Consider the following 21,342-nt stretch of genomic DNA (forward strand, 5'->3'; position numbering starts at 1 on the left):
TTATTGTTTTAACAATCTGGTCGCTTTCAGCAGTATTGCTTTGCGATCGTGATTTGGCATTCAGTGCTGTTAATTTGAGCATTATTGTAGTCATTCTGTCGTAGTGCGTCTTTAACGTGTTTAATCTCTCTCACTAGACTCTCACCATCAGACACTGTTTTAGCCCGATGTATGAGCGTCTTGATAAGAGAGGATTTCTGAGCTGGATGATGATGATGCGATTCTGCATTCAGATAGGCATCAGTGTGCGTTTGCTTTCTGTAAACGCTGTGTTATTTTACCGTTTAGGCCATGTCCAAGCGTCTTATCACGAGATCAAACCGGTCCGAGATTACGCCAACCTTGCTAATCGAAGGTGCGATATCTCAACACGTGTATGTGTGTGCATACATCAAGGCCGTAGCCATGGAGAAAAAAAATAATCTAAATTTTAAAACGAATTTCCTGCTTAAAAATATTTTTTAAAAATTCACTAACACGAGTGTGGATCTAAACGCGATTCCGTAGTTTCGATTCATTCCCCGACTCGTTCCATCAGAATCGATATTCACCTTCACCGTAAAAAAATTAGATTCTCTCCAATCTAAGAACGCATTGACAAACGATTCATAGAATCGATCATCGATGCCTACCGCCCTCTTTGTTGAACAGCGGCTAAATCGTATTGAGCTATAATTAGGAATCGAATCGGCTATGATGCGATCTGCGCGGCTTAGCCAATAGGAGCGCACGTTGCTCAGAGGCACCGTCCAATCGGAGGAGGCGATGGTTTGGGGTGGCTGGGTGCCACTTGGACCAATCAGGAGGGCTTCAGGTTGTTCCTTCCACCCGCAACACGACGTACACCTAGCCTGGCACCGGCTTCACTGCTACACGGATACATCACTACAGCAGGTGTACCTAGCCTGGCACCGGCTTCACTGCTTCACTGCTACATCACTAAAGCAGGTGCACCTAGCCTGGCACCGGCTTCACTGCTACACGGATACATCACTACAGCAGGTGCACCTAGCCTGGCACCGGCTTCACTGCTACACGTATACATCACTAGTGTATAGTAATGTGTAGTGTATAGTAATGTATAGTGTGTAGTGTATAGTAATGTGTAGTGTAGTGTGTAGTGTATAGTAATGTGTAGTGTAGTGTGTAGTGTATAGTAATGGATAGTGTATAGTAATGTATAGTGTAGTGTGTAGTGTATAGTAATGTATAGTGTAGTGTATGGTAATGTGTAGTGTATAGTAATGTATAGTGTGTAGTGTATAGTAATGTATAGTGTAGTGTATAGTGTATGGTAATGTGTAGTGTATAGTAATGTATAGTGTAGTGTGTAGTGTATAGTCATGTATAGTGTATAGTAAGGTATAGTGTAGTGTGTAGTATATGGTAATATATAGTGTAGTGTATATTAATGTATAGTGTAGTGTATAGTGTAGTGTGTAGTGTATAGTGTAGTGTATAGTGTATAGTAATGTGTAGTGTATAGTAATGTATAGTGTAGTGTGTTGCGTAGTGTATAGTAATGTATAGTGTGTAGTGTATATTAATGTATAGTGTAGTGTGTAGTGTATAGTAATGTGTAGTGTATAGTAATGTATAGTAATGGATAGTGTATAGTAATGTATAGTGTGTAGTGTATATTAATGTATAGTGTAGTGTGTAGTGTACAGTAATGTGTAGTGTATAGTAATGTATAGTGTACTGTGTAGTGTATAGTAATGTATAGTGTAGTGTGTAGTGTATAGTAATGTATAGTGTAGTGTGTAGTGTATAGTAATGTGTAGTGTATAGTAATGTATAGTGTAGTGTGTAATGTATGGTAATGTGTAGTGTATAGTAATGTATAGTGTAGTGTGTAGTGTATATTAATGTATAGTGTAGTGTGTAGTGTATAGTAATGTGTAGTGTATAGTAATGTATAGTAATGGATAGTGTATAGTAATGTATAGTGTGTAGTGTATATTAATGTATAGTGTAGTGTGTAGTGTACAGTAATGTGTAGTGTATAGTAATGTATAGTGTACTGTGTAGTGTATAGTAATGTATAGTGTAGTGTGTAGTGTATAGTAATGTGTAGTGTATAGTAATGTATAGTGTAGTGTATATTAATGTATAGTGTAGTGTGTAGTGTATAGTAATGTATAGTGTAGTGTGTAGGGTATAGTAATGTATAGTGTAGTGTATAGTGTAGTGTGCCTGCCACTGTATATTTGGAGTTTGCGTGTCTCTCTCATCACCATGGTGGCTAGGAGATGTTGACTACCTCCCCTGGTCTACAGGACGTCGTGGGTTCGACCCCGACGCCTGCTGCTGCTGTATATTTGTGTCTCTCTCCCCATGGTCGGGTGGATTTTTCTAATCCACATTTAGAATCAACATCGATGACCCGTTTAGAGTATTTGACTTCCGCTATAAATGTCCACGTGATGATGATGATGACGACGCTTCGCCACTCAGTTGAGCTGTCGTCTGTGATGGTCGGGTCGCTTCTGAAAAAGTGGTACACAGCAGCTCAGTTGGCTGTACACAGGCGGCACCCTGGTACCACCCGGTGTGCCACCCGGTGTGCCACCAGTGTGCCACCAGTGTGCCACCCGGGTGCCATCAGTGTGCCACCCGGGTGCCACCAGTGTGCCACCAGTGTGCCACACTGGTACCACCCAGTGTGCCACCAGTGTGCCACCAGTGTGCCACCAGTGTACCACACTGGTACCACCCTGTGTGCCACCAGTGTGCCACCCGGGTGCTGCCCAGTGTGCCACCCGGGTGCTGCCCAGTGTGCCACCCGGGTACTGCTGCAGCACTGGACGGTGCGCTCCGCGATTGGTTTGTTATTTTCGCTGTTCAATGGTGGTGGGTTTTTTACATTTTATTTTTAACAACCTTGGACCTTATTGCTTTTTTTATATATTTGTAGTCACCAAATCATGGGGGTTTTGATAACAAAAAGGGATATGCACCGGGGGGCGTCCCATGCCTATCCCCAGAGTCACACGAGGATACGCTGCACAGCAATAACAAACAACCCCTCTAATGCCCGATGATGCTGGATGTAATTTCCAGTGAAACGTCGTATTAAAAAAAATGTGTAAATGTTGTGGATTCACTCTTCAACACACCGGTGGGCTAAAGTAGTGAGCTATTTTGTCTTTTGTCAACGTGACACTTTTTTTGCTGATTGGCCGTGTCGGGTGGTGGAGGGTTATGACACCCACCCATCATCCACTCACCCACTCACCCACTTACACACCCACTCACTCACTCACCCACTCACTCAGCCACTCACCCACTCACTCACTCACCCACTCACTCAGCCACCCATCCACCCATTCACTCAGCCACCCCACCCACTCACTCACCCACCCACCCACTCACTTACCCACTCACTCACTCACCCACTCACTCAACCACTCACTCACTCAACCACTCACTCACTCAACCACCCACCCATTCACTCACCCACCCACTCAGTCACTCACCCACCCACCCACTCGCCCACCCATCCACCCACTCACCCACCCACCCAGTCACTCACCCACCTAGTCACTCACCCACCCACTCAGTCACTCACTCACCCACTCACTGACACCCACTCACTCACCCACTCACTCACCCACTCACTCAATCACTCACCCACTCAATCACCCACTCACTCATTCACCCACTCACTCACCCACTCATTCACCCACTCACTCACTCACGCTCACTCACCCACTCACTCACCCGTTCACTCACTCACCCACTCACGCTCACTCACCCACTCACTCATCCGTTCACTCACTCACCCACTCACTCACCCACTCATTCATTCACCCACTCACTCACGCTCACTCGCTCACTCACTCACGCTCACTCACTCACCCACTCACTCGCCCACTCACCGACCTCCACTCAGGAGCAGGCCGCGTGTGTCGAGGTAGAGTGTGGACACTCACAACCTCTCCCAAGGCACCTGGCCCGTGTGGAGAAGTAGGCTAAGTTTACCCACTAAGAGGGCCTCTCTTAAGAGTTCCTTCTGCTTGAGCAAATAACGTGGTGATGCTGCGCTGTCAGTGGTGCACAAATAGCAAAACGACTCACCACCGCACGAGTCAATAATAGTGATTTCTCATGGTAAAAACAATGCACGTGACAGGTGGTTACGCCAATGGTCTCTCTTCATAGCACTTCGTTGTGATTGAAGCTTCCGGTCAAAGTCTCCTCCGCCAGCCATGAGTGGTCTGAGCAAGCAATTGCAGGGGCTGCGCCTCTACACACACACACAGATCCCCCGTGTAGCCCTGACAGACTACCGGGGGTATTGTTAGCGAGCGCCTATTAAGGCCGACACGGCACACCGTGGCCAACGCCACGCGCCCGTCCGCCTTTGTCTCCCCAATCGCGACGTTTACTACGCACAGGCACCCAGGGTGCTCATTTGAGGCCGAGTCGACCTAGGGGAGTCCCAGGACCGGTTCAGAATAATCGTCACTGATGGTGTTGTCCGTGAGCGGGAATCGAACTCGGGTGGACCGGGGTCGTGGGGTGACTCGCTGACCACCGCTCCTCCCCCCCACCCACCCACTCACGCGCACGCGCGCGCATTCTGCACGAGGCGGCCACTGATTGGTCCCCCCAAGAGGGGGCCGTCCTCAAGGCCACTCCCCCACCCCCCCACGTGGTCCTGTAGACCACGTGACACGCCCGAGGGCCTTCACTCCGTCAGTAGCACTCGGCAACGCTGGTAAGCGCCGCAACACTTTTATACATTTATTATTAACTTATATTTATTATTAACTTTTATTTATTAACTTATATTTCTTATTAACTTATATTTATTAACTTATATTTATTAACTTATATACATTTATTATTAACTTGTATACATTTAAAATGAACTCTACATCACTGACATCGATTAAACAACACTCGGTGATTGGTGACTGCGGCTGCCTTAGAGAGCCCGAGGTGTTATCGTCGATTGTTTAATGATATAAACAAAAACTTTGTAATAATTAAGGTCTAAAATGTTAAAAGTTACAAGTGTAGGGGACTGTGTCCAATGAACGTCTTGCGAGCTTTTAGACGTTAACTTTGCCGTTGGGGGTTTTCCCGCCTTTTTTTGCGCGGGAAAATCAAATGGGCGTAACAAGATGTGGTTATTAACAATAATTATTACAGTACTACTAATACTGTATTCATCGCTTCTTTTATCGATCCAAATCGGAATGACATCGACGCGACCGAGTTGGAAGGTGGCTTTAGAGCGTTTTGGTGAGAAAAGTGCGATGTTGTTATGTAATAGTCGATAACGCCTTGTTAATAATAACAACAACAACGTACAGTGGTACCTCGGTACGCGTCGTTAAATCGTTCCAGAAGGTAGGAGGACTTATACCCAAAATGATGAACACCAAACGCAATTTTTCCCCATAAGAAATAAAGTGAAAGGAAATAATCCGTTCCAGAGTGTAAGAAATTATATTTTATATGGCATATTATACATTAGTGGAGTTGTATAATATAATGTAGACTCTACTTTTGATTTAAAGCTTTCGTGACTGCAGTAATTCATATTCTTAGCTCTTTCGGTAAAGTCACGTTGAAGGGAAACAATATATATAAAACAATATAGTTTTATATATTTTATTGTTTCCCTTCAACGTGACTTTACCGAAAGAGCTAAGAATATAGACTCTACTTATTACTAAAATGCATACATACATTAAAATAAATGTATAAATTGAAATAAAAATAAAATTTAACATCACTTTACCTCGCTGAGAGGAGTTGATAGCCTACGAGGATGGTGGTGAGGGGGAGGAGCAGGAGGAGATGTTATTCTTTGGAAGGAGATTCCCCTTCCATTAAAACTTCAGCAAGCTGAAATTCTGAGGGTTTTTTTCTCTTTTCTGTCTTTTTTCTTGACTTGGACCTGGTTGAAGCTCACCAGGTTTGAGTTGTACTAAAAACCTGTCCATTGACGTTTGTTTTTGCCTTCTTCTAAGAACGTTCCTGAAGTGTGACATTGTCTGGTCATTCCACACAATACTCTTACGGCCTTGTTAGAGCTTTATTGGGGTGGTATTTTTCTTGCAAAACTTTGGACTGCCATGCATTTTGCACACATTTGTTTAATAAGTGAAGTAGGGGCTTCCTCTATCTCCTCCTCGCCTGAAGAGAGTGCATCCATCTTCACCTGGTGTTCCTCCCTCTCAAGCTGCCGCAGCTCCTCAGTGGGTACAGCTCTTCCTTGTGCCCCTCCACTAACTCCTCCAAATCATCATCACCATTCACCTCCAGGCCCATGGACCTGCCCAGAGAGACAATATCCTCCACAATAGGCACAGCCTCAAAGCCCTCAAAGTCACTTTCAGTTATGGCTTCTGGCCACAAATTCCTCCAGGCAGAGTTTTTTTACTTGCTTCCTGCCAGGTTTTTGTGTATAAGAGTTATATATATTCTTAGCTCTTTCAGTAAAGTCACGTTGAAGGGAAACAATAAAATATATATAAAACAATACAAATTCTCACGACGTTTCGACCATAATACAAACGGTCGTCATCAGGTGCGTCGGTTTGCATTAATGTATTTATTTTTAACGGTTTATTTATTTATAAAAAACGTCAGCGCCACACGCAGCGATTTGGCAGTTTATTTAGTGGAGCCACAGCTTGGCTCTGTTCTGAAAAGAGGAGGGGGGAGACGAAAAATTAATGTATGCTGTCTGAAAGCCACTGTAAGCGTGAACAATCAATTAAGACCTGAAATGGCTTAGCAATCATTGGAAAGATTTGATTAACTATTTCAGGTCTTAATTGATTGTTCACGCTTACAGTGGCTTTCAGACAGCATACATACATTTTTCGTTTCCCCCCTCCTCTTTTCAGAACATAGATGGACTAGTCCTTCTAAATAAACTGCCAAATCACTGCGCGTGGCGCTGACGGTTTTTTATAAGTAAATAAATACACCGTTTTAAAATAAATAAATTAATGCAAACCGACGCACCTGATGACGGCCGTTTGTATTATGGTCGAAACGTCGTGAGAATTTTTATTGTTTTATATATTTTTTATTATTTTATTGTTTCCCTTCAACGTGACTTTACCGAAAGAGCTAAGAATATGTTTGAAACTTGTTTGGGCTTTGGTGTAAGCAGATGTGGTTTTTGTACCACTGCCTCTACTAAACGTAATGGCAGTGTTTTCATTACAGCAGGATATATTTTTAATCGATCACCACGCTCTATGACTGCGTGTCGTCCTCTGTTTTGTTCAGTAAAGCTCAAGTGCCAGGAATGCAGAAATAAATCACTTGAGAAATTGCGACAAGTCCTTCGTACCTCAAATGCCAGACCCACGTCAATCTAACCTCCCCTCAACGCTTCACCGCAATTGTCTTTCCCCCAGCACCTCCGATTAGCACGCTTGGCGACGTACGGTGCGAAAGATATTCTGCGTAATAAAATGACCTCGCCACAATCATCCCTAAACTCGGTCTGACCTCACAACAATCACCCCTGTCCTCTTTTCACCACAAGCCTAACCTCCTGTAAAGGCATGCCCTAACTCCAGCCCATCGGTCAACGCCTTCCACAACGCATATATTTATTACTATGATTGTTTACCGACTCGAGACCTTTAATACCACAGTCATTTCAACTTGTAAGGCGCCGCTGAGCAGTATTCACTCTTGTCGAGAGAGGGCGGGAGGAGGAACCACGTGTTTTGTGTTTTTATGTTGTGGTTGCACCCGATTCAAGAGCCAGATGGCTCACAGGGCTATACCAAAAAATAAACTGGACTGAAACTGAACCACAGACGAGAGGCTGAGCCGGTGAAGGCGTTATCGGCCAATTCATGAGCGTTTACATCTGGGAGGGAACGAGCATACGGGGGGAGAAGCCCTTCCAGGCAGGTGGGGCCCGTGGAGCCCACAGCTTGGCTCTGCTGTAGCGCCTCCTTGCGAGCCAGGGCACGGGCTCACTGCCGACACCCACGGGAAGGGAGTTGCGCAACGTTCGCGTGCGATGATTCACCAACCCTGGCTGGGTGGGAGGAGTTGATTAGGTGGGGCGAGGGGTGGAGGGTTGGAGGGGTGGAGGGCTTGAGGGGAGGGGTAAGGGGGTTTGAGGGGTTGGGAGAGTTTCATAGTTTTCATTTATTTTGTATAGCCCTGTGAGCCATTCGGCTCTTGAATCGGGTGCAACCGCAACAAACAAAAAAACATGAACAAGAAAACATCTTAAAGTGACTTTGTGCATGTGCAAACAGAAAATACAGGGAAAAAAAATCAAAATATTGAAGGGAGTGAAGGGGAGGTGAAGGGAGGAGTTTGGTAATGAGTAAAACTTAGCAGGACCCTCTGGCTATGCACAAACCCCTCCCCTCGACTCCCCCTTACCTCATCATTGGAAACCTCAATTGCCAGTAACAAAACATGATCATTGTTTTTTTTTACCCTTTTATCTGGCAACAAAACTGACACCTTTTTTTTACAAGGAGTCATGTTTACATTGACCACAATACCTGCGGTCGGAACGCAAACAACAAAACAACAACTCTGATAATGTATGTGGCACAGTCCTTGAAATTGATTGGTCCACACCCGAGACAGCTTTCTTCAGAGCCTCGTCTCACATGGTGTTGGACCAGAAGACGCCAAAAGGCGTCACACAACTCAAAGACAATGCACCATCAGAGTATGAGAGCTCGGGGTAAGCATTTACACCATTGGAAACCTCATTTGCCAGTAACAAAATATGATAATTGTTTTTTTTACCCTTTTATCTGGCAACAAAACTGACACATTTTTTTTACAAGGAGTCATGTTTACATTGACGACCCCCCTCAACCCCCCCAACCAACCCCTCCCCTCAACTCCCGCTAACCTATTCTCAGCTCTTTCAGACAGCAAACATTAATTTTTCGTCTCCCCCCTCCTCTTTTCAGAACATAGATGGACTTGTCCTTCTAAATAAACTGCCAAATCGCTGCCCGTGATGCTAACGGTTTTTTGGGTTTTTTTAAGAAATAAAACACCGTTTATAAATAAATACCGACACTTCTTTCAAATGTTTCTTGCCGTTGCTTTTCACACCTGATGATAACCGTTTGTGTTATGGTCGAAACGTCGTGAGAATTTTTATTGTTTTGTATATATTTTATTATTTTATTGTTTCCCTTCAACGTGACTTTACCGAAAGAGCTAAGAATATGAATTACTGCAGTCACGAAAGCTTTAAATAAAAATTCCCCCTTACCTCTCCACGCAACGCCTCTCACCACCCCCCTCAAACCCCCCCAACCAACCCCTCCCCTCACCACCCCCCTAAAACCCCCCCAACCAACCCCTCCCCTCACCAAACCCCTCCCCTCACCAAACCCCTCACCTAACCCCTCCCCTCACCAAACCCCTCACCTAACCCCTCCCCTCACCAAACCCCTCCCTCACCAAACCCCTCACCCAACCCCCAACCAAACCCCTCCCCTCACCACCCCCCTAAAACCCCCCCAACCAACCCCTCCCCTCACCAAACCCCTCCCCTCACCAAACCCCTCACCTAACCCCTCCCCTCACCAAACCCCTCCCTCACCAAACCCCTCACCCAACCCCCAACCAAACCCCTCCCCTCACCACCCCCCTCAAACCCCCCCAACCAACCCCTCCCCTCACCAAACCCCTCACCCAACCCCCAACCAAACCCCTCCCCTCACCAAACCCCTCCCCTCACCCAACCCCCAACCAAACCCCTCACCAAACCCCTCCCCTCACCCAACCCCTCACCAAACCCCTCCCCTCACCAAACCCTTCAAACATCCCTAACCAACCCCTCCCCTCACCAAACCCCTCACCAAACCCCTCCCCTCACCAAACCCCCCTAACCAACCCCTCACCAAACCCCTCACCAAACCCCTCACCAAACCCCTCCCCTCACCAAACCCCTCACCAAAACCCTCCCCTCACCAAACCCCTCCCCTCACCAAACCCCTCACCAAACCCCTCCCTCACCAAACCCCTCCCCTCACCAAACCCCTCACCTAAGCCGCGCCCCTTCTTCCCGTCGTGCCCTTTTCCGGTGGGTAGGCCACGTGACGCCGTTTTGAACTGTTCAGTTTATTAACTGGGAGACGACTAACGGGCCAGCGGAGCCGGGCGAGCGAGGGGAGTGAGAAGAAGAGGAAGGAGAGGAGGAGGAAGGAGAGGAGAGTGGCGGCGGCGATGTCGGCGCGGCGCTGCGAGGTGACGGTGCGCGGCGCCGTGAGCCAGCGGAGCCTTGGCGCCCTGGTCTGGGAGATCTTCGCTCACGCCCTGTACCAGCGCGGCCAGCTGCCGCTTCCCTACCCGCAGCTGCTGCACTTCCACAGCCACCTGGTGAGGGGAGTGGTGAGGTGGGGGTGGAGTGTTCAGGGGTGGAGTGTTCAGGGGTGGAGTGTGCAGGGTGGAGTGTTCAGGGGTGGAGTGTTCAGGGGTGGAGTGTTCAGGGTGGAGTGTTCAGGGGTGGAGTGTGCAGGGTGGAGTGTTCAGGGGTGGAGTCTGCAGGGGTGGAGTGTTCAGGGGTGGAGTGTTCAGGGGTGGAGTGTTCAGGGGTGGAGTGTGCAGGGTGGAGTGTGCAGGGTGGAGTGTTCAGGGGTGGAGTGTTCAGGGGTGGAGTGTTCAGGGTGGAGTGTTCAGGGGTGGAGTGTGCAGGGTGGAGTCTGCAGGGGTGGAGTGTTCAGGGGTGGAGTGTTCAGGGGTGGAGTCTGCAGAGGTGGAGTGTGCAGGGTGGAGTGTTCAGGGGTGGAGTGTGCAGGGGTGGGGTGTTCAGGGGTGGAGTGTTCAGGGGTGGAGTGTGCAGGGGTGGAGTGTGCAGGGTGGAGTGTTCAGGGGTGGAGTTTTCAGGAGTGGAGTGTTCAGGGGTGGAGTGTTCAGGGGTGGAATGTGCAGGGTGGAGTGTTCAGGGGTGGAGTGTTCAGGGGTGGAGTGTGCAGGGGTAGAGTGTTCAGGGGTGGAGTGCAGGGGTGGAGTGTTCAGGGGTGGAGTGTGCAGGGGTGGAGTGTTCAGGGGTGGAATGTTCAGGGGTGGAGTGTGCAGGGTGGAGTGTTCAGGGGTGGAGTGTGCAGGGTGGAGTGTTCAGGGGTGGAGTCTGCAGGGTGGAGTGTTCAGGGGTGGAGTGTGCAGGGTGGAGTGTTCAGGGGTGGAGTCTGCAGGGGTGGAGTGTTCATGGGTGGAGTGTTCAGGGGTGGAGTGTGCAGGGTGGAGTGTTCAGGGGTGGAGTCTGCAGAGGTGGAGTGTGCAGGGTGGAGTGTTCAGGGGTGGAGTGTGCAGGGGTGGGGTGTTCAGGGGTGGAGTGTTCAGGGGTGGAGTGTGCAGGGTGGAGTGTTCAGGGGTGGAGTTTTCAGGAGTGGAGTGTTCAGGGGTGGAGTGTTCAGGGGTGGAATGTGCAGGGTGGAGTGTTCAGGGGTGGAGTGTTCAGGGGTGGAGTGTGCAGGGGTGGAGTTTTCAGGGGTGGAGTGTTCAGGGGTGAAGTCTGCAGGGGTGGAGTCTGCAGAGGTGGAGTGTGCAGGGTGGAGTGTTCAGGGGTGGAGTGTGCAGGGGTGGAGTGTTCAGGGGTGGAGTGTGCAGGGTGGAGTGTTCAGGGGTGGAGTTTTCAGGAGTGGAGTGTTCAGGGGTGGAGTGTTCAGGGGTGGAATGTGCAGGGTGGAGTGTTCAGGGGTGGAGTGTTCAGGGGTGGAGTGTGCAGGGGTGGAGTGTTCAGGGGTGGAGTGTGCAGGGGTGGAGTGTTCAGGGGTGGAGTGTGCAGGGGTGGAGTGTTCAGGGGTGGAGTGTGCAGGGGTGGAATGTTCAGGGGTGGAGTGTGCAGGGTGGAGTGTTCAGGGGTGGAGTGTGCAGGGTGGAGTGTTCAGGGGTCGAGTCTGCAGGGGTGGAGTGTTCAGGGGTGGAGTGTTCAGGGGTGGAGTGTGCAGGGTGGAGTGTTCAGGGGTGGAGTCTGCAGGGTGGTGTGTTCAGGGTGGGAGTCTGCAGGGGTGGCATGTTCAGAGGTGGAGTGTTCAGGGGTGGAGTGTGCAGGGGTGGAGTGTGCAGGGGTGGAGTGTTCAGGGGTGGAGTCTGCAGGGGTGGAGTGTTCTGGGTGGAGTGTTCAGGGGTGGAGAGTGCAGGGGTGGAGTGTTCAGGGGTGGAGTGTGCAGGTTGGAGTGTTCAGGGGTGGAGTGTGCAGGGGTGGAGTGTGCAGGGTGGAGTGTTCAGGGGTGGAGTCTGCAGGGTTGGCGTGTTCAGGGGTGGAGTGTTCAGGGGTGGAGTGTTCAGGGGTGGAGTGTTCAGGGTTAGAGTGTGCAGGGTGGAGTGTTCAGGGGTGGAGTGTGCAGGGGTGGAGTGTGCAGGGGTGGAATGTTCAGGGGTGGAGTGTTCAGAGGTGGAGTGTTCAGGGGTGGAGTGTTCAGGGGTGGAGTGTGCAGGGGTGGCGTGTTCAGGGGTGGAGTGTGCAGGGGTGGAGTGTTCAGGGGTGGAGTGTGCAGGGGTGGAGTGTTCAGGGGTTGAGTGTTCAGGGTGGAGTGTTCAGGGGTGGAGTGTGCAGGGGTGGAGTGTTCAGGGGTGGAGTGTGCAGGGGTGGCGTGTTCAGGGGTGGAGTGTGCAGGGGTGGAGTGTGCAGGGGTGGAGTGTGCAGGGGTGTAGGCTTTGAGGGTTCAGCAATTTGGGTTTCGGTGTGTGGGCGCAAGGTCACCGATTGGTTTAGACCTGACCACGGGTCGTGTGTGGAGGCGGAGCGGCTGTGGACGCGAAGGGTGGACACGAGCGGGCGACATTCGACATGAAATTAAGGTTTTAATAATTTCGGTGATGTTTATACAGTAATAGAAATCTCCATATATATAAAAGGCAAAGTTGTGATTGTGTGTCTGTTCGAAATGTTTAGCGTACTTCCCGACATGCAACAAACTGGAAATTTGCCATGTGGGTACTTTCCAGACTGTACACCATGCAAAAATTATAAAAATACACTTTTTTATTTTTGGGAGGGGGGTTGGGGAGCTCAATAATGCATTTATTTTTTGCACGGCAAGTGAGCTGTGATTTCAGTTCTGTCACGTGACCCGCGCATGAGGAAGCGTAACGCATTGTAGTGTAGTGGTTAGCGCGCCGCGCTACAAACCCGGCGACCCGAGTTCGATTCCCGCTCACGGCCACCACGATTATTTGAACCGGTCCTGGGCCTCCCCTAGGTCGACTCAAACGAGTAACTGGTGTGGTGTGTGAACATCGCCACTGGGGAGACAAAGACGGCCGGGCATCCCGGGCGAAGCCAGGTAGTCAAGCTAGTGAGATTATAAAAAGTAAAGATACATTTTATCATTATGGCCGGTGTCCTTCACGTGTTAGATGACGCTGTACCCATGGAGTACAGTCGCTGAACTACAGCATCTCTTAAGGACTCGTAAATGTGGCGATGGTGGCGAGGTGGCAGTTAAATGTTGGATGTGGTGATAGTCGATGTTGCTGCTGATGTTAAATGTGATGGTGGAGGTGAATGTGATGATGGATAATATGTGCCGGATATAGTGGTGGTGATAGTATGGTGTGACAGGTGACTGTTGCGATGTTTGTGGTAGAGGCCGACCGAAAACGAAACCAGACCGAAAGTTAAAAATTTACTTTCGGCCGAAACCAAAACTATGCCGAAAGAGGCCATTTGCCAACTTTCGGCGCCCAAACCGAATTTCGGTCGGCCTCTAGTTTGTGGTGATGGTGATGGTAGAGGTGGATATATTGACGTGGGACACAACGTAATAATGCTGGACGTGATGTTTATAATATCCGCAATTGCATCTCAGGGCAGCAGTTCTGTTGGTGGCTGAAGACCGTGGCTTTCGTCCTGGTGTGAACGCCTTCCTCCCCTCTTCCCTGCAGGCAGAGGTGCCCCCCAGGTTAAGGCAAGAAGCACGCATGCTGACGGCCCTGCACGAGCTGAGCGGCCACCTGGAGACGCTCTTCTCCCTGTCGCACGTGCCCCGGGTCCTCATCCTGCTAGGGCCGAGCCCCATGTCGCCGCTTGAGCTCTACGAGCTGGACTTCCACGAGCTGGCGCTGGGAGGCAGCGACGATTCACTGTGCCACGCTCGCAACAGCCGCCACGTGTTTCACTCACTCTTCGTGCAGAATGTGTTTGGCGAGCCGCGCGCTCTGCCTGTCACCTCGGCCACACTGCTTCTGTGGGCGCACAGGGACTGCGGCGTCGACTGGTTCAAGCCCAAGCTCAACTACAAGCCGCCCAACCGCGGGAGGAGGGTCGTCGTCGCGTTTAGCAACAGCCTGGAGGAGCTGCTGGGCACGGCCCTCGGCCAGCCATGCGAGGACGAATGCGTGTGGTTCCAGGCCCCTGTGGCCATCAAGGGCGTCCTGGACAGTGGGTCAGGCCAGGGTTAGAGGGGCTGATGGATGGGACCAGCTAGGCCAAAATTCTAGGGATGCTGCAAATTTTAATATTACTTATTTCAATATTATATCTGAATCTCCTTCCTTATGGTCAATCAAGGCCAACTATTAAAGATTCTGCCGTAAACGTATTCATCCATTAAATTGCCTAGTCTCACGTTTATATTTGGGGCAGTGTGAATTCACGCGCTACGTGGTTTTAATTTCGGAGCCGCAGTTGCACCCAGGAGAGTCTCTGATTCGCAACTTGTGCATCGGGCGTTTGCAACTCGCGTGCTTCGTGTGGGTCCGGGTATGTGCTGCCCCGTTGTTCCCATGGCAGTTGGAAGCCAGGGAAGTCGAGCTGGAATATAGTGCTTGCAAGGGTGTCCAGGGTATGGGGACACTTTAGTACATCGTACGATTCAAGGTCTGCAATAACACAATTTTTTTTGTTCCTGGGTAGTGAGTGTTATTTCCTAATTGCTTATGCCTCAAAAGTACAGAAAATGGCTATTATTCCCCACAAACTTTGCTTTTGTGACCAGGAGAGTGATATTTAGAAATTATCCTATTTTCCAGAACATTCCAGATAGATTCAGTGCTGAGTAAACTTGTAGTAACTTCTAGAACATTCTGGAACTTTCCAGTAATATAAATAGTAGTATAAATACAGGGGCCTTAAGCCCACCAGTTCAGTTTAGTTCCAGCTGCCTAAGTGGATACATATCTGCATTTTTCTGAGATGGCATCAAGAGGCTGCAAGCATCCGGCAGACGCATTTTGCCATGTCTGCGGCCAATTTATCAAGACAAGAGCGAAAAAGTACTCTGTGGAAGCATTACATATACATACACAGATACTCAGCTATTGTGAAAGCCTGGTGGGCCGTTTGCCCATTTCTCCACTAACAAAATTATAAGAGGCTTGCAGAAGTCTAAAGAGTTAAGAAATTGGGGAGTAAATATTTGATATAAAAGGTTCCCGAAAATTGTCGACCCCCCCCCCTCAAAAGCAAAGTATGTGCTTTGGTAACAAAGTTTGTGGGGAATAATAGCCATTTTCTCTATTTTATAGGCATAAGCAATTACGAAATAACACTATCCATTTCCAAAATAACATCACATTGTGATAATCTATACTGATTATGGTTTTTATAAATGTTATTTCCTGATTATTTTGTGAGATAAACTTTGTCATAAAAGTTGTCAATTTGTAGCCGTTACCCACAACATTGGTGCTTTGCAAAATGTCATGCAGAGTAATTGAACAGTGCTGGTTTTCATGATAATGTTAATAGTTCATTTATTTAATAGTTTTTGTTTTCATTTTACCGAAAGCATATACATGGTGAATGTTATATGTTGAAAAGTTTTAATGTTTGCAAGACTCATAGGCTCATGCTGGATGAACTGCAGTGGAAAGAGTTTACCGGTCTTTATTGGCACTGGAAGCCATCAAGGGTATAAAGACTGTCAAGGCAGCAGGCATTTGGACATCTGCACTGAACAGTTAAAGAATGTTGCACTAAAAACAAGGGATTGGCTCTTGAGAATGTTAAATTTCTGTGCTCATACCCAAGACACGGAAGACTTGTCACGTTTCCAAAGCCAGGAAAAGACCCATCTGACCCTAAGAGCGTCTGACCAATGTCCTTGTTCTGCTACCTCTTCAAACTTTTTGAGAGACTTATCTTGAAGCAGCAATCACCTATACTGGAGGAACAACTCTTTCCAGAACAATCTGATTTCCAGCCGCGCAAGTCCTGCACTGGCCAAGTGCTAAACCTCACCCAGTACATAGGAGACGGTTTCAAGAACAACCAAATTACTGGTGTCGCCTTGGTCAACCTATCAGCAGCATATGCCACTTGTTAACCAGATGTGTGTTAAATTTTAGTATTTGGGTGCTATAAATTTCCACATACACGCTTCGTTGAGCTATCAGTTATGTCCAGATGGCTTTCGAAAAAGAGCTATATAACTCAGCAGGCCTTACCTGGTAGAATAAAACATAGTTTTAAATCGTGTTATTACAGTCGCTGCTAAACCCAAAGCATATTACATCTACAGACCATACCCACCCTACAGCCTATGTTCAAACCACAGACCATGCTCAACCCATGAAGTGTGTTCAATCCACAGACCATGGTTAACCCATGCAGTGTGTTCAATCCACAGACCATGCACAACCCTTAGCGTGTGTTAAATCCACAGACCATGTCCAATCCATTGCGTGTGTTAAATCCACAGACCTGTGTTCAATCCACCGACCATGATCAACCCATAGCGTGTGTTAAATCCACAGACCATGTCCAATCCATAACGTGTGTTAAATCTACAGACCTGTGTTCAATCCACAGACCATGCCCAACCCATAGCGTGTGTTAAATCCACAGACCATGTCCAATCCATAGCGTGTGTTAAATCCACAGACCATACCCAAACCATAGCGTGTGTTAAATTTATAGACCATGTCCAATCCATAGCGTGTTAAATCTACAGACCTGTGTTCAATCCACAGACCATGCCCAACCCATAGCATGTGTTAAATCCACAGACCATACCCAAACCATAGCGTTTGTTAAATCCACAGACCATGCCCAACCCATAGCGTGTGTTAAATCAACAGACCATACCCAAACCATAGCGTTTGTTAAATCCACAGACCATGCCCAACCCATAGCGTTTGTTAAATCCACAGACCATGCCCAACCCACAGCGTGTGTTAAATCCACAGACCATACCCAACCCATAGCGTGTGTAAAAATCCACAGACCATACCCAACCCATAGCGTGTGTTAAATCCACAGACCATACCCAACCCATAGCGTGTGTTCAATCCACAGATCATACCCAACCCATAGCGTGTGTTAAATCCACAGACCATGTCCAACCCATAATGTGTGTTAAATCCACAGACCATACCCAACCCATAGCGTGTGTTAAATCCACAGACCATACCCAACCCATAGCGTGTGTAAAAATCCACAGACCATACCCAACCCATAGCGTGTGTTAAATCCACAGACCATACCCAACCCATAGCGTGTGTTAAATCCACATACCATACCCAACCCATAGCGTGTGTAAAAATCCACAGACCACACCCAACCCATAGCGTGTGTTCAATCCACAGATCATACCCAACCCATAGCGTGTGTTAAATCCACAGATCATGTCCAACCCATAGCGTGTGTTAAATCCACAGACCATGCCCAACCAATAAGCGTTTGTTAAATCCACAGACCATACTCAGTCCCTGGTGTGTGTTAAATCCACAGACCATGCCCAACCCATAGCGTCTGTTAAATCCACAGACCATGCCCAACCCATAGCGTGTGTTAAATCCACCGACCATGCCCAACCCATAGCGTGTGTTAAATCCACAGACCATACTCAATCCCTGGTGTGTGTTAAATCCACAGACCATGCCCAACCCATAGCGTGTGTTAAATCCACAGACCATGCTCAACCCATAGCGTGTGTTAAATCCACAGACCATACCCAACCCATAGCGTGTGTTAAATCCACAGACCATGCCCAACCCATAGCGTGTGTTAAATCCACAGACCATACCCAACCCATAGCGTGTGTAAAAATCCACAGACCATACCCAACCCATAGCGTGTGTTAAATCCACAGACCATGTCCAATCCATAGCGTGTTAAATCCACAGACCATACTCAATCCCTGGTGTGTGTTAAATCCACATACCATGGCCAATCAATAGCGTGTGTTAAATCCACAGACCATGCCCAACCCATAGCGTGTGTTAAATCCACAGACCATGCCCAACCCATAGCGTGTGTAAAAATCCACAGACCATACCAAACCCACAGCGTGTGTTAAATCCACAGACCATGTCCAACCCACAGCGTGTGTTAAACCCACAGAGCATACCCAACCCATAGCGTGTGTTAAATCCACAGACCATGTCCAACCCATAGCGTGTGTTAAATCCACAGAGCATACCAACCCATAGCGTGTGTTAAATCCACAGACCATACTCAATCCCTGGTGTGTGTTAAAATCCACAGAGCATACTGGCCTTAGAGAACACCGCTCGAGCACGTGTGTGCCACTGTTGTCGAGTGCCCGCCACAACAATCCATCTCCCCAGCCCGCCGCGGGCTGCCTGCCACACGGCACAATGGAGCCGAACTGCGGCGAACAGAGCGCCCAGTGAGGCCCGGCGAGCCCGTGTCCCCGTACTGCTCGCAGCCCGGTGAACAGCACAAAGACCCCGCTAGCTGGAGCCACGGGCCACGATGACCGCCGGGCGTGTGGCTCCGCTTCACGTGAGCCCGTGTTGCGGCTACTTCTAGAAGCGTCCTCGGTCGGGGTTCTTAGGGTTCGCCGTAGCGGAGTGATTCACGCCGACACGCAAAGGGCTGCGCAATGTGGAGTGGGATGCCGACGCGTTCCGACTCAACGCGTGCCAAGACCGAACTCAGCAGTGGATTCAAACGAAGGTCACAAAGTAGAATGCCCGTAAAATAAAATAGTTGTTTTCTGTTACACGTTTAGTAGTCTATGGGTAATGTTTTTACGATTAGATTCCATCGGCATTGCTGGTACCACGATAGTCTATGGGCATTACTGACACACCACGGTAGTCTATGGGCATTACTGTGATACACGACGATAGTCTATGGGCATTACTGTGATACACCACGATAGTCTATGGGCATTACTGTGATACACCACGATAGTCTATGGGCATTACTGTGATACACCACGGTAGTCTATGGGCATTACTGTGATACACCACGGTAGTCTATGGGCATTACTGTGATACACCACAATAGTCTATGGGCATTACTGTGACACACCACGGTAGTCTATGGGCATTACTGTGATACACCACGATAGTCTATGGGCATTGCTGTGATACACCACGATAGTCTATGGGCACGTGGAAGCGAAAGCGCTTTGAGAATTCTCGAGAGCGAGGGGGCGGGGCTTTGAGAATTCTCGAGAGCGAGGGGGCGGGGCGGGGGGGTACGAAGAGAGGGAGAGACGGTGGGCATGCCGACCCCCGCGGCACGACGGGGGGCAGGAGGGCGGCAGCGCCGGCGGTCACCGCCGGCGCCTCGCGGCCGGAGAAGGGGGCCTGGGGTCAATTCCAGAACTCGGGCGACTCTCCGCGTGGAGTTTTGCGCGGCAACGTAGGTGACGCACGCATGAAGCCGTCCCGGGCCTCCCTGGTGCGGTCGCGTGTAAAGCGTCGGTGCCACGCGCGGTTACCGGTCGTCCACCCCGCCTCGTGCGCCGTGGCCGTGCACCACGGGGGGTGGGGGGGGGCGCTCGCTCGCTTACGGCGCTTGCCCGCGGTACTTGCCCCGTGCGAAGGACGAGCTGGGGAACGTCGTCCCGCGTTCCCCAGGGTGACACGGGCGGCCTGAAGAAGCTGGAGAGGAAGTGGACGACGTTCCTCAAGTCGCGGCTCGACTGCTCACTGGGAGGGACGGCGTTCGCCGGACTCCGGCACGTCGCGTCGACCCGCGGCCTCCATGGCCGGCCCGGCACCGTGTTCTACGCCCTCTACACGGACCGCTGGTGCGCGACTCGCCCTCCGCCCCACGCCCCGCGGGTACCGACGCGCGGTCGCCGCGGGCTCTGACGCGCGGTCGCCGCGTCCGTCCTTGCAGGGGCGCAGGCGCTGTCTCGGCCGTCTGCTCGTACCGCGTGGACGAGGTGCGGCGCGTCTTCTCCGGACGCTTCAAGCACCGGGGAGGGGCCGACCGGCGGTGGGCCCCCTACGCGGGGGCCCTGCCCGCACAACGGCCTGGAGACGTGAGTACCGGCAGTGCGCGCCACGGTAGACTCCACGGTATACGTCACTGTACACGTCACTGTACACGTCACGGTAGACTCCACGGTACACGTCACTGTACACGTCACTGTACACGTCACGGCACACGTCACTGTACACGTCACTGTACACGTCACTGTACTCGTGACTGTACACGTGACTATACGTCACTGCACACGTCACGGCACACGTCACTGTACACGTCACTGTACACGTCACGGCACACGTCACTGTACACGTCACGGCACACGTCACGGTACACGTCACGGCACACGTCACTGTACACGTCACTGTACACGTCACGGTACACGTCACTGTACACGTCACTGTACACGTCACGGTACACGTCACTGTACACGTCACTGTACTCGTGACTGTACACGTCACTGTACACGTCACGGTACACGTCACGGCACACGTCACGGTGTTGTATATGTGGGTGTGTGAAAATTGATGAAAAATAATTAAAATTAAATGAAATTCGAAATTTGCATAATTAATCCGAAATTATGCTAATTTGTGTAATTATGCGTGTAACTATGCTAATTAGAGAGGTAATCGGATTAATTTATACGAGTGGGTGTGGTTGTGTTAATGATAGCCTTTATGATAATCAGGCCCCGCCTCGTTGACGAGGTGGGGTTATCAATCAGGATAACGCAATCAATCGTGTGCAGTTACGCTAGTGTCAATTCGGCCTCGTCTAACTTCGTATTATTGATCAGCATAATACAATGATTCTCGCTTTAACACTCCCCGAGTGTTCATATTTTAGGTCCCAAGTTCATATCATTCGCTTTAAAGTTTAATGAGTGTGGATTGGTGTGTTTATAGTTTAGGTTCCCGAGTTCCTATCTCGTCGCAGGATACAGATCTTATGCAAAAATTTCAGGAAAGAATCACACGACCACTTCTGTATTAATCAATTTATTTTCTAATTAAACCTTAACTATAATATGTATGTGAACACTCAATCTCGGAACTTCAACACGGTATCCACACGGTATCAAGACAGTATCATCAACGACTGTACAATTTCACTTTGATAACACATGGACCCCACATAAAGCGATTGCTGTTAGTGAGAGAGAGAGTCAGGACATGCAAATGCTATGCTACACAAAAGCTTATACATTATAATATGAACGATCATTA

General features: G+C 49.3%; 1 protein-coding gene across 6 annotated transcripts; it reads left to right on the top strand.

Moving 5' to 3' along the window:
- Positions 1-908: 908 nt before the first annotated feature.
- LOC142920208 (MAD2L1-binding protein-like) lies at positions 909-16,298 on the top strand. 6 transcript variants are annotated; one of them, XM_076062690.1, is made up of 4 exons: positions 4,667-4,723; positions 6,122-6,219; positions 10,069-10,356; positions 13,867-16,298. In XM_076062690.1, the coding sequence occupies exons 3-4, from the start codon at positions 10,204-10,206 to the stop codon at positions 14,380-14,382; spliced, it is 669 nt and encodes a 222-aa protein (XP_075918805.1). In that variant the 5' UTR covers positions 4,667-4,723; positions 6,122-6,219; positions 10,069-10,203; the 3' UTR covers positions 14,383-16,298. The 6 variants fall into 6 exon arrangements, with proteins under 6 accessions (XP_075918807.1, XP_075918802.1, XP_075918805.1 ...); XM_076062688.1 differs by having other exon boundaries at positions 6,122-6,215; XM_076062689.1 differs by having other exon boundaries at positions 6,127-6,215.
- Positions 16,299-21,342: the final 5,044 nt, after the last annotated feature.

Source organism: Petromyzon marinus, unplaced genomic scaffold (genome assembly GCF_048934315.1).
Source record: "Petromyzon marinus isolate PM22_M1 ecotype Great Lakes invasive population unplaced genomic scaffold, UKy_Petmar_22M1.pri1.0 PM_G_Scaffold_7, whole genome shotgun sequence".
Lineage (NCBI taxonomy): Eukaryota > Metazoa > Chordata > Hyperoartia > Petromyzontiformes > Petromyzontidae > Petromyzon > Petromyzon marinus.

Coding starts and splice junctions, on each gene's coding strand:
- LOC142920208 (XM_076062692.1), top strand. CDS start 10,204: ATGTCGGCGCGGCGCTGCGAGGTGACGGTGCGCGGCGCCGTGAGCCAG. Junction 10,357..13,866: donor TGCACTTCCACAGCCACCTG/GTGAGGGGAGTG, acceptor TCTTCCCTGCAG/GCAGAGGTGCCCCCCAGGTT.